The sequence below is a fragment of the Lepidochelys olivacea genome (assembly GCF_965140295.1).
Source record: "Lepidochelys olivacea isolate rLepOli2 genome assembly, chromosome: 6".
NCBI classification, from domain to species: domain Eukaryota; kingdom Metazoa; phylum Chordata; order Testudines; family Cheloniidae; genus Lepidochelys; species Lepidochelys olivacea.
Window position 1 is genome coordinate 31,739,738 of NC_140416.1, and position 13,130 is coordinate 31,752,867.

Below are 13,130 nucleotides of genomic sequence, written 5' to 3' on the forward strand. Positions count from 1 at the left end.
CACAAATCATGAAAAAATGGGTGTTTTATCACTACAAAAGGTTTTCTCTCCCCCCACCCCACTCTCCTGCTTATACATTTTAAAAAAATTTGAGTTTTCCATAAATTGGCCAAAATACACATGAAATGGTGTGTCTTCTGCTATCATGATAAGCACAATGATATTTTGATACACTGCAGATGTTTACATACATTAATGTGGCTAATTTTTATAACTGTTGACTCAGGGAGTTTTAACAAGTTTACACCATCACTATACAAGGACCAGAATGCTGTCTTTACACATACTTAAGAACCCAGGCTCTTAAGTATGTGTAAAGACATCAGCCAAGAGGATCTGAGCACCATCATTGCCAGGAGGCATTGGAGATGGATCGGTCCTGTGCTTTGGATGGAAACTGATTCCATCACCAGAGTAGCAATAAGATGAACACCTGAAGGCAAGCGAAAACGAGGCCACCCGAAAACAACATGGCGAAGAGCTGTGGAAGCCAAGCTGAAAAACCTGGGGCACAGGTGGGGAACCACTGAAAGACTTGCCAGAAACAGACAAGAGTGGAGGAGCTTCATCACTGCCCTAAACGGCAGAGACGTAATAAGAACATGATCATGATGATGAAGAGCTCAGGCATGGCTAAGCAAGATACACTTACACATACCATTCATACATGTTGCCAGCAAACTTCCTTCTGGTGCAAGGGAAAGCTGTCTAGAGTGTGGTTTTCAAACTTTTTTTCTGGCGACCCAGAAGAAAATTCTTGATGCCCGCGACCCAACGGAACTGGGGGATGAGGGGTTTGGGGTGTGGGAGGGGCTCAGCACTGGGGCAGAGGGTTGGGTGCAGAGGTGAGGGCCGGGAATGAGGGGTTCAGGGTGTGGGAGGCGGCTCTTGGCTGGGGCAGGGAGTTGGGGATACAGGAGGGGGTCAGGGCTCTGTGTGGGGCCAGGGATGAGGGCTTTGGGGTACAGGAGGGGGGCTCAGGACTGGGGTAGGGGATTGGGGTGGGGCGCGGGCTTTCCTGTGGTGTCTCCCGGTCAGCAGCGTAGTGGGAATGCTAAGGCAGGATTCCCAGAAGTGGCCAGCAGCAGGTCTGGCTCCCAGGTGGAGGCGTGCAAGCTCTCGCCCGCAGGCACCCCCATGGAGCCGGTGCTCGGGGCGGGGACAGCGTGCGGAGCCCTGTGGCCCTCCTGCCTAGGAGCCGGACCTGCTGCTGGCCACTTTCGGGGCGCAGCGCGGTGTCAGAACAGGTAGGGACTAGCCTGCCTTACCCGGGCAGCACCGCTGACGGGACTTTTAAGGGAAGCCACCTGACCCAGTGCCTTCCATTCCATGGCCCAGTCCTGGCTCCTGCCCCACAGTTTGAAAACCACTGGTCTAGAGACTTGGGGGCTGCTCCAGAGGCCACTGACGTCCAAGGGAATCTTTCCATTGACCTACATTTTCCACTTCTTTAAAGTGCTCTGGCAACAGGTGATTTGAGATGGCAGCATTTGGTGGCGCACTGGGCTGGGAACATCCCTTTCGCAGCTCCTCCACCCCCGCCAGGCGGCTCGGGGGTGAAAAGCACCCGGAGATGGGACCCACCCCCCCGGAGTTTGGGAGGCGGAGGCGGCATTTGGACAGGAGCCCCTTGCCCTGAAGCCTCGGTCAGGAACCGGCGCGCACCGGCTGCCCTGAACGGGTCCATTCAAGCCCCGGCTCCCCGGCCACAGCCGCTGCCTATGGGCGACTCCCCCGCGCTCCGCGGCAGTGCGGTGCGTTTCCGCGAGGGGCACGTGGGCTGCAACCTCCCCGAGCCTCCGCCTTGGAAGAAGAGAGATCCGCTCCCCCAGCCGCCTCAGGTAGGGAGCGGGGGGGGGACCGCACCCGCAGCCGGTCCCTTCGCGGGCGGCTCGGGGAGAGGCGGGAACCCCGCGCACCCCGCCTCGGCCTTGGCAGCCCCGGCCGGCCGCTGCTTCAGCTCCGCGGCGCGGGGCGCAGGTGACCGGCTGCAAGAAGCCGGCGTTGCTGGGCCGGCTGCCCGCGGGCGGGGCGGGGCCGCCTGGCTGCTGAATAGGACACCCCGCCCCCCGGCCCGCAGCGGGATGCTGCTGCGGAGTCCCCGGCCGGCCGCAGCGCTGCCGCCGCCTCCTCGGCCCGGAAGGCTCCTTCCCAGGCCAGCGCCGCCTGCGTCCTGGCGCTGCCTCCTGCATGGCTTTCCCCGGGGCGCTAGGTGAGTCCTCCTTCCCCCGGGCGGCGCGGGGCTGGCACCGGGATCCGCTGGAGCAAACTGCACCCCTGTAGCCGGAGCCGGAGCCTCCCCTTGTCCTGGCGTCCGGCAGAAAGCGGCGGCAGGGTCCTGGTTCAAGTCTCCTCCCCGCGAGAGCTGGCCAGGGCCAGATTTCCCCCTCTCAGCCCCCGATCCCCATGCTCCTGGCGGTCCCTGCTCGGAGGAGCGGCATAGGATTCCTCAGTCAGGGTGCCTGGTGCAGACCTGATTTTACAATAGGCTTCTGGAATAGTCAAGTCCTCTGACTCAGTGGTCCCAAACCTTTCCAGACCACCGTACCCTTTTCAGGAGTCTGATCTGTCTTTCCTATCCCCAAGTTTCAGCTCACTTAAACTACTTGCTTACAAAATCAGATATAAAAATACAAGTGTCAACACTGTATTCCTGAAAATTTGCTTACTTTCTCATTTTTACTATGTAACTAAAATATATCAATTAGAGTATAAATATTGTACTTACATTTCAGTGTATAGTAAAGAGAGCAGTATAAAATGGTCTGTATGAAATTTTACTTTGTACTGACTACACTAATGCTTTTTATATAGCCTGTTGTAAAACTAGGCAAATATCTAGTGAGAACCACTGCTCTAAACTTCCTGAACAATCATTGTCTTTTAAGTAATCATCCTGTCAGGTAGTGTCTAGTGTCTGTTATTTCTTTTAAACTCGTAGAGTAACATTCCCACACAAGTTAAAGACGACAACCACAGCAATCTTGGGATAGCAAGGGAAAAAAAAGGGTCTGGAAAGGACAGAGGGTTTTATGAATACGACATAATATTTAGTCTCTCCTTCCAGAGTGGATCAATGGTTCATCATTCCCTCTTCACCAAATCACAACAGGAATCATTTTTACTCAGGGAAATTGAATCCCCCACCTAGCAAATTTTATTTTATTTTAAAAGGAGTACAGTAAATATTGAAATGTATCAACTTACGAACTCGGCCCAAGGAGATTAGAAATTGCATGAATAGTGAGTGAAGAGTCACTGTGTTATTTTTATATTTACTAAGTTTTCTTCCATGATGTGAACTGACCTATTAATAAAAAGAAAAGGAGTACTTGTGGCACCTTAGAAGTGAGCTGTAGCTCACGAAAGCTTATGCTCAAATAAATTGGTTAGTCTCTAAGGTGCCACAAGTACTCCTTTTCTTTTTGCAAATACAGACTAACACGGCTGCTACTCTGAAACCTGACCTATTAATGTAAACAAAACACAGCCTACTTGGAAAACACGAGATGCCTGCACCTCTCATTTGCCTGAAAAGGGAGTGCAGGAACAAGTGTTATCTTGAAGAAAAATAGTTTGGTGTCAGTGAAAAATGGGGATTTATGTATACATAGATAAAATGAAGTGAAAAGTAGACATTTGGTTTAATGACTTAAAATTCACTTCGTTAATCAGAATGGGCTAAGTACTGGAGTCTATCATGCAAGAGGTTTCCTACTGTACTTCAGTATTTAACAGTTATGTAACTAAGGCCATTTTTACACTAGGAACACGATCACAGTCACTGACAATGATTGCTCAGCCATGGATCCCTCTTTAGGCCTACTCAGCCAATGATGAAAACAGTTTAACTGTTGCTATAGATGGGACAAAACCAATTTTCAGATCCATGTTCCACTAGGATCCGCCCCTCCCCTTTCCTCCCAGTGCTTCCCCTGCCACCAAACAGCTGTTTGCCAGTGCTCAGGTCGCTCCAGGAGCGAGCTTGAGGAGCAGGGCTGCAGCATGCTCAGGGGAAGAGGCAAGGAAGAGGTGGAGGCAGGGCCTTGGGGAAGGGGGTGGAACTGGGGCAGGGCAGAGCAAACGTGGGGCTCCTGCACTTCCCTTACACATACCTCCCCCCGGCCTCCTGCCGTGAGCCACTCAGGGCAGGGGGCTGGGAGCACCCCCATGACCCCAGACCACACCCCTGCTGCTACCCTGACTCCTGCACCCCCCTCACAAAGCCCAGCCCCCCATGCCCTGACTCCTACACACCCCCATATCCCCACCCCCACCCTGAGCACCAAATGGGAGCTCTTGCACCCCCCCCCCCACATTCCCACCTACACCCCTCACACGAAATGGGAGCTGCGCTAGGTAAGCGCTCCACACCCCAACCTCCTGCCCCAACCCTAAGCACCCTCCTGAACCCTAACTCCTGGACAGACCCTGCACCCCAACCTGCTCCTGCACCCTAACTTCCTCCCAGACCTGACTCCTGCACCCCCTCACACACTCCTAGCCCCTTTCCCTTCCCGACTCCTGCATCCCCCTCACACACCCCAGCCCCCCACACCCCATGCCCTGACTCCTACACCCCCCCACATCCCCACCTGCAGCCCTCCCACCAAACAGGAGCTGCTGCATGTAAGCACTCCACACCCCAACCCCCTGCCCCAGCCCTGAGCCCCCTCCCACACCCCAAGTCCTGGCCAGACCCTGTACCCCAACTTTTTTTTTTTTTTTTTTTTACAAAGCCCTCTTATCCAAAGCACTTTACAATAGGTAGCTAACAGTACAAACAATATTTGGAAAGATCATTAGGACCCTCAGCGATTTTTCAAGTGGTCTGTGGAAAAATAAGTTAGATTACAAAAATAATCAAGGTACCTCACTTTATTTTCATTTACTTCCTATTACTTAAAGGAGGAGGAGGAAGAAAAAAAGAATGAAAAACAGAGGCAGGAGGAGATTAGAGAGAATGTTCTTTTTCTTGGCTGGGTCCCAAGAAGGGGCCCCCAAAATGAAGCTGAGCACAAGGTCCCACTAACTCTAAATCCGCCACTGAGGACTAGTCATACTATCTTTAATGGAACTGATTTAGTCCTACGTTAACTAGCTGTGAACTGTTTCCAACACCACCTGAGGCAGTACCTAGGAAGTCCTTGTTACTGACAGCTTGTTACTTAGCAGCTATATCTGGGTCTAACTATTGTTAGAGACACAAGGTGGGTGAGGTAATAGCTTTTATTGGACCAACTTCTGTTGGTTAGAGAGACAAGTTCTGTGTGGCTTGGAAGTTTGTCTCTCTCAAACAGAAGTTGGTCCAATAAAAGATATTACCTCACCCACCTTGTCTTTCTACTATCCTGGGATTGTTACAGCTGCAACAATACTGCATGCAACTGTTGCTGACAATTATGGCTACAGTGGTCAATAGAAAGATTCCTATGACTTTAATGAGACTTCAGAGTGAGAAACTGAAATTAGAAATTCAGTTTGGGTACATATTGCATTGTCACTGCATCAGTAGGCCAACCATGTGTATAGCAGTTGTTCTATGATTATACTTGGTTTTGTGAAAATTTAATATTTGGTGTTACCATATTGCTGCTAAACAGAAAAGCTTAAGGGTAGATCTGAAGTCAATGGGAACCTTTCCATTGACTTCACTGGGCTTTGGATCAGATGCAAGATAAGAATAAAAATATCCGTAAATCACCATTACTAGCTGCTTTTTGGAACAGCTAGCCCTGCAACCCACCAGGAGAGGGGCAATTCTTGATTTAATACTAAATGGTGCACAAGATCTGGTCCGAGAGGTGAATATAGCTGAACCACTTGGTAATAATCACCATAATGTATTTAAATTTAACATCTTTGTATGGGGGAAAATACCAAAGAAATCCACCACAGTAGGATTTAACTTCTAAAGGGGGAACTACACAAAAATGAGGCAGCTAGTTAAACTGAAATTAAAAGGAACAGTCTCAAGAGTGATATACCTGCATGGAAACTTTTATTATGGGTTGTTTTGTTTTGTTTTTTTAAGAGGCGTAAACTATATATATACCCCAAATAAAAAAAAAAAAGCCAACATCGTTAAACAGAGTCAAAAAGGCAGTTAGAGACAAAAAATCATCCTTTAAAAACTGGAAGTCAAATCCAACTGAGGAAAATCGAAAGGAGCACAAACTCTGTCAAGTTAAATGTAAGAGTTTAAGAAGGCAGGCCAAGACAAAAAACTAACAGCAATATTTTTTAAGTACATCAGAAGTAGGGAGCCTGCCAGACAACCAATGGGGCCACTGAACAATCCACGTGCTAAAGGAGCACTCAAGGAAGATAAGGCTCTTGCGGAGAAATTAAATTCCTTTAGGCTACACTGCAGAGGGTGAGAGAGAGATTCCCAAACCTGAGCCATTCTTTTTAGGTGACAAATCTGACATGTCCCAGAGTGAGGTGTCAGTAGAGGAGGTTCTGGAACAAATTGATCAATTAAAACAGTAGTCAATCACCAGAACCAGATTGTATTCACCCAAGAGTTCTGAAGGAATTCAAATATGAAATTGCAGAACTACTAAATGTGGTAGGTGGCCGGTCACCTAAATCAGCCTCTGTACCAGATGACTGGAGGATAGCTAAAGTAATGATGATTTTTAAAAAAAGGCTCCAGGGGCAGTCCTGGCAACTTCAGGCCAGTAAGCCTAACTTCAGTACTAGGCAAATTGGTTGAAACAGAAGTATGGGACACAGATAAATACAACATGTTGGGGAAGAGTCAACATGGCTTTTGTAAAAGGAAATCATGCCTCACCAATCTGGACTGGATGATAGGAAATCGATCACTTGATAAATTGCCCTGGTCTGTTCATTTCATTTCTAAAGCATCTGACACGGACCACTGTTGGAAGACAGGATACTGGGCTAGATGGACCATTGGTCTGACCCAGTATGGCCATTCTTATGTTCTCATTTATCAATTCACTATTTTCTCAACCTACATCAGCTTTTTAGACTAAAAGCAAAAGCAAATCTCAAAACAACTGTGGAAACAGGTGGATGTTAATTAGAAGAATCTTTTAGATCAAGAAAACAACAGGCTGACATGTCAAAAGGATCACATACCAACATTTGAAGCCTGCAGCATGCTTGCAAAATATTGTAATAAGGGCACTGACAAACCATGCCAAGTTGTCATGACCCAGACCTGGTTTTTAGCATAAGACAAACTTTGAAAATAAACACCACAGTAACTATTTTCTTTTTAAATACATATTCAAAGAGGGGACTGAAATGCAAAGGTCAGATCCAGACTTTCCAAAGGTTTGGTGGTATTTGGATTCAGTTTTTTTGGTTCATGTTCACATCTATTTTTAAACCCAAATAAATAGAATGGAATCTGGCTCGAAATAGCACCTGTCATACCCAAAGGAATTTAAAAATGCTTTAAAAACTAATACTGCTGGGCAATAGTTTACCCACAGTTTTCCCTGAATTGCTACCATACGTATCAAGTTCCAGACTGGGGATAGTGTTTGTGAAGGAGTTCAACAAACAAAACTTTAGAGTTGCAGAAGAAACTCTAAAAGATCATCTATAGTGGTGCAGCTATAATAAAACTGAAGTCTTTTTATGATGCAAAGATATTAAAATAGAAACACTAAATATAAAAACAGCTTTAAAAAAAATTAAAAATCCAATAGAAACTAGAGTCCATACCCTGCCTCCTTCTCACATGCAGATCAAAGGCAGGTTATGAGCTGTTAGAAAACTAATTAAAAACCTTTGCTGAGATAAACACAGCATTTCAACTTCTGCCACATAGCCATGTCCACTTCACAAGAGCTACATGACAAACAAAAGATAAAGAGATGCAAATATGACTGTATTTAAAATCAGTTTTCAACTTGCCGATGGTTATGGAATTGATTTAAAGACAATGGAGTAGAGTGGGAGGCCGGAAGCAGGAAAGAACTTTACTAGTGTGACTTCCCTACTTTATTAACATTCTGTTCAGAATGAATACTTGTACCTTTCTCCACTGAATATATATTACATCGTAAAAATTCACTGCTTGTGGAATTTGTATAATTTCTAGCGCCAAGTCTCAACAGGTTCACATGTACATATTGTCTTGGGAATGCGCAATAGTATAAGAATTTTGGTAACATTGTGACAGACTGATAGTCTAATATACTGAGCAAACTTTATGGAATTCAGAAACTTAAAATCAATAAGGTTAAACTTTATTGAATTAGGGTTAACACCTTTGGAGTACATTGTATAAAAAAATGCCATTGCATGTGTGTTATCATAGCATTGTATATACCTTTTCTAGCATGGTGGGGGATGCTAATGTACTTCCTCTGTTTTCGAGGTTCTGAAACCACTCTCCTGGGTTTTTTGGATAAATAGCCTGGGTTTTAAACAGACTCAGGATCTTCTTCCTGGCCAAAAACCAAACAGGACCCCTGGTGCATGTGTAACACCAACAAACCCGGCCGTTGGCAAGTGGGATCGAACCGGGGACCTCTGGAGCTTAGTGCATGAGCCTCTACCACATGAGCTAAAAGCCAACTGCTTGTTAGCTAAGGCTGTAGAGCAGACTCATTTTCTCTCTCTAAGTGGCCTCGGCACCACTAGATGGGACAGAACATCACACACTGGAGGTGTGTGGGTTACACATGGAGGGCCCTAATTCTTAACGAAGGGGTGGAAGGATGGGGCCTACTGAGGTCCCACAAGGCTGTGCTTGTTCTGAGCTGAAGCTGTGATGAATTTGTAGTGACAAGAAAATGCATAGGGTGGGGTAGGACTGCTCCTGACAGAGCCCATATCAGAATTGGGTTGATGTCTGGGAAGCTTATTAGCATGCAAGTAGCTTATTTTTCTGTTTAATAAGTTTTCTTTGTAGTGTTTTTACCTTAAAAATAAACTAGATTTGCATAATAAGAACTGTGTGGTGACATATACCTGTTGACAATCATTCTGTTATCAGTCTCTGAAGTGAAAGCAAGCAGGTGTGCTTGGCAGCCTGTCTCAGCTGGGAGTAACACAGTAGAGTCAGGGAACTCTGCAGCCTGGAAATACCTGTGTCTCACTCCCTTCTGACCAGCCCAAGAAAGGCAATGGCTAGGGCTGTGGAAGCTTGAGAGTGGGTGCCCTTGCTGGACCACTATGGGGAAATACAGGTGCAGTTGCCCTGAACTGTGACACAAGGTTGTGAATCACATTAAAAGGTTAGTGCAAGTGAACATCCTTATTAATCATAATACTTAACTTTCTCTATATCGTCACATAGACCATGATAAATACAAGAGTATCCTTCAGCCCAAGCGGCATTACTCAGCAGTGGAAATCTCATCTTAACCTGTACCATATGATCAACTGGCATAGAGAATGGCCTTTCATTCAGTCTCATTCTCTTCAACCAGCCTTAAGGCAGTGGTGTTTTTGTGCCTAAATCAATTTGTACCTTAGAAAAGTGTTATTTTCTGATGGAAGTAACAAAATTTATCCAGAGTTAAAAAAAATCCTAATTCACACATTAAACTGAGCTCCAAAACAAAATGTGCTCAAAGGATTCCCTTGATTCTTACGATAGTTTGGTTGTTGTCTTATGTACTATTGACTACTGTTAAGCTAGTGTCCTGTAAATTGTATGCATGCACACTCTCTCTCTAAAATCTTATCTTAGTTTCAGTAGAAATGCCATGAAAAATAATTGTTTTATTCAACTTTTAGTTACAATTCTGTGAAATGGCTTTTTTTTAATTATTATTATTATTAGCAGAGATGCCTAGGCAATTTCCAAAGCTGAACATTTCTGAGGTTGATGAGCAGGTGCGGCTTCTAGCAGAGAAGGTATTTGCTAAAGTTCTCAGAGAAGAAGACAGCAAAGATGCCTTGTCACTATTCACTGTGCCTGAAGACTGTCCTATTGGGCAGAAAGAGGCTAAAGAGAGGGAACTGCAGAAGGAGTTGGCAGAACAGCATTCTGTGGAGACAGCTAAGAGGTTTGTTCAGAAGCCATTGTTTTCCTGGAAAAAATGTTTAAAGTGGGCTTTAGAATTACATACAGGAATACATCACAAATGGCATGATACTCATCCAGGATGCTTGAACACAGAAGCCAGCAACCTGTGCTGTATGATTTAGAATGTGTTGCTTTATTACACGTGTTCCCGGAAGTTGTAATGCTGATTGCTTTGATATATACAAAGGGTAAAAGTCTGGCAGCTGCTTTGCAACAAACACAGTGTCTTGAAACGGTAAACTTATGTTGCAAGACATAGTTTTAGAGTTTGCTTGCATTCAGAATGCGACGAACACAATGCACATCACCACCTAACAAACATATTGCTATTGGACCAGATCCTGAGAGGTGCTTCACCTGCAGTACTCTTTAATGGGAGTGGAAAATTGCAGGTTCTTAGCACCTGCTTGTTCTGATCCATTAAGGATGGAAATAATCTGCCCCAGGATTGTTTAGAGAGACCATTGCAAGGTCAGGGAACACACACACACGAACAGGTGGCTTCCACACCCTTTGTAGCTCCTGTTGCAGATGACCTGGGGAGTGTCCTCTAACAGAGTTATGGAAGGATCCTGAGTTGGTGAGGTTATCCCCTGACATGTACTCCCAGTAAAACTATAGGAGTACACAAGTTCAACAAAACAGCATAGCTGGTGAGAGGCAAATACAAACTTTGAGATTCTTTCAGTGTAAATAAAATCAGCAACACACTTAAGGAGGCTGTGTGTGTTTTTTGAAAACATGATTTTCAGTCTCAATGTTGAGTTTTAACACATCTAAACATTTACGGCAGTCAGTGTTAAATGTTTTTGTTTTAGCTCGATAAAAATAGATGACAGCAAATGCTTGACTTATCACTGAAGGAGTAACTGAGAAGTGTCATGGGCTCAAATGGGATATTATTAGGGTTCCCTTAACTCAGAGATAAAGGCCATATGAGATCTAATAGATTATTGCCATCTATTAAACAAACATGAAGTTCTAAAAATACACATTCATTTTATTTTCCTATGAGAAAAAAAATTACTACCATTACTTAAATATGGACTGTTTTTTATTCTAATGTAACAGAGAAGCAAGGCAGAAAAGTGATTTAATTCTGCTACCAACATGATGATACTTGCTGAGATATTTTGGAGGTGAATCATGAAAGTTCAATTAGTGGGTTTCAGCAGTTGACATGGTCATAAAAATTAAAAAAAAAATCTCTACCTTGTCTTCCCATGCATTCAGACAACTGTTTGACACTTTTTTTTCTTGTGGAAAAACTTCTAACAGGATATTTAAACCGAACATTTTTAATGAGGGAAAATGCCTTATAAAAATAGCTTCAATCAAGCTGTGTTTGTGTCTAAGTATTAGTACAGGCTTTATCCTGGTAAGTGGGATACTATATTTATGCTCTTCACTTGTGGGGATGAGACTAGTAATCACCCTTGCCCTCAATGATTGAAGAACACTTATGGTCCAGTTCTGCCTTCAGTTATAAAAGTATAACTCCCACTGACTTCAATTCATCTTGAGTGAAAGTTTAAGAGGAGCTTCAGTGTTGACTTCGGGTGGTGGGGGTTACACCCATGAAAGTGAAGGTAGAATTTGGCTCGTGTATTATTTATACCACATATTTGAGGAAATAAATAAAGTGTCACAGAATTAATACAAAGCCCCAGACTTCAGTGTTCCTTCTGTTTAAGGGCTCTTATTGACACTGGATTGGAGAAGGAATTTTTAGAGATCCTTGAAGTAGGTGCCAAGTTTTACCATTGGTCACTGTTACTAGGCAATGGTGACTCTGCATTTGCATTACTATTCAAGTTTTCCTGTAAGGTCATTTTAAAGTTTTGGCACTTTTTCTGTAAAATTATGAAGGGGAGAAGTTCACAGCATGTAAGTCATAGGTAATTCATTATTTCAAGTATACTTTAAATACTTTAAACTCTTTAAAAGAGTAGACTCCCTCAGGGAACGGATGGGTAGGATCCCCTGGGGGACTAACATGAAGGGGAAAGGAGTCCAGGAGAGCTGGCTGTATTTCAAGGAATCCCTGTTGAGGTTACAGGGACAAACCATCCCGATTAGTCGAAAGAATAGTAAATATGGCAGGCGACCAGCTTGGCTTAACGGTAAAATCCTAGCGGATCTTAAACATAAAAAAGAAGCTTACAAGAAGTGGAAGGTTGGACATATGACCAGGGAAGGGTATACAAATATTGCTCAGGCATGTAGGAATGAAATCAGGAGGGCCAAATCGTACCTGGAGCTGCAGCTAGCAAGAGATGTCAAGAGTAACAAGAAGGGTTTCTTCAGGTATATTGGCAACAAGAAGAAAGCAAAGGAAAGTGTGGGCCCCTTACCGAATGAGGGAGGCAACCTAGTGACAGAGGATGTGGAAAAAGCTAATGTACTCAATGCTTTTTTTGCCTCTGTCTTCACTAACAAGGTCAGCTCCCAGATTGCTGCGCTGGGCATCACAACATGGGGAGTAGATGGCCAGCCCTCTGCGGAGAAAGAGGTGGTTAGGGACTATTTAGAAAAGCTGGACATGCACAAGTCCATGGGGCCGGACGAGTTGCATCCAAGAGTGCTAAAGGAATTGGCGGCTGTGATTGCAGAGCCATTGGCCATTATCTTTGAAAACTCGTGGCGAACGGGGGAAGTTCTAGATGACTGGAAAAAGGCTAATGTAGTGCCAATCTTTAAAAAAGGGAAGGAGGAGGATCCTGGGAACTACAGGCCAGTCAGCCTCACCTCAGTCCCCAGAAAAATCATGGAGCAGGTCCTCAAAGAATCAATCCTGAAGCACTTACATGAGAGGAAAGTGATCAGGAACAGTCAGCATGGATTCACCAAGGGAAGGTCATGCCTGACTAATCTAATCGCCTTCTATGATGAGATTTGGATGATTCTGGTTCTGTGGATGAAGGGAAAGCAGTGGATGTATTGTTTCTTGACTTTAGCAAAGCTTTTGACACGGTCTCCCACAGTATTCTTGTCAGCAAGTTAAAGAAGTATGGGCTGGAAGAATGCACTATAAGGTGGGTAGAAAGTTGGCTAGATTGTCGGGCTCAATGGGTAGTGATCAATGGCTCCATGTCTAGTTGGTAGCCGG

The 13,130-nt window shown here is 44.9% G+C and overlaps 1 protein-coding gene across 3 annotated transcripts in view; it reads left to right on the top strand.

Moving 5' to 3' along the window:
• Positions 1-1,630: 1,630 nt before the first annotated feature.
• Positions 1,631-13,130, top strand: part of AMPD3 (adenosine monophosphate deaminase 3) — a 54,241-nt gene continuing 42,741 nt past the window's right edge. The window contains exons 1-2 of one of the 3 annotated variants that reach the window (XM_084630084.1): positions 1,631-1,841; positions 9,779-10,001. In XM_084630084.1, coding sequence (XP_084486210.1) covers positions 9,781-10,001 — 221 coding nt within the window. In that variant the 5' untranslated portion in view covers positions 1,631-1,841; positions 9,779-9,780. Of the gene's footprint in view, positions 1,842-1,912; positions 2,213-9,775; positions 10,002-13,130 lie in introns of those variants that run through there. The other 2 variants (XM_084630082.1, XM_084630083.1) reach the window with 2 other exon arrangements.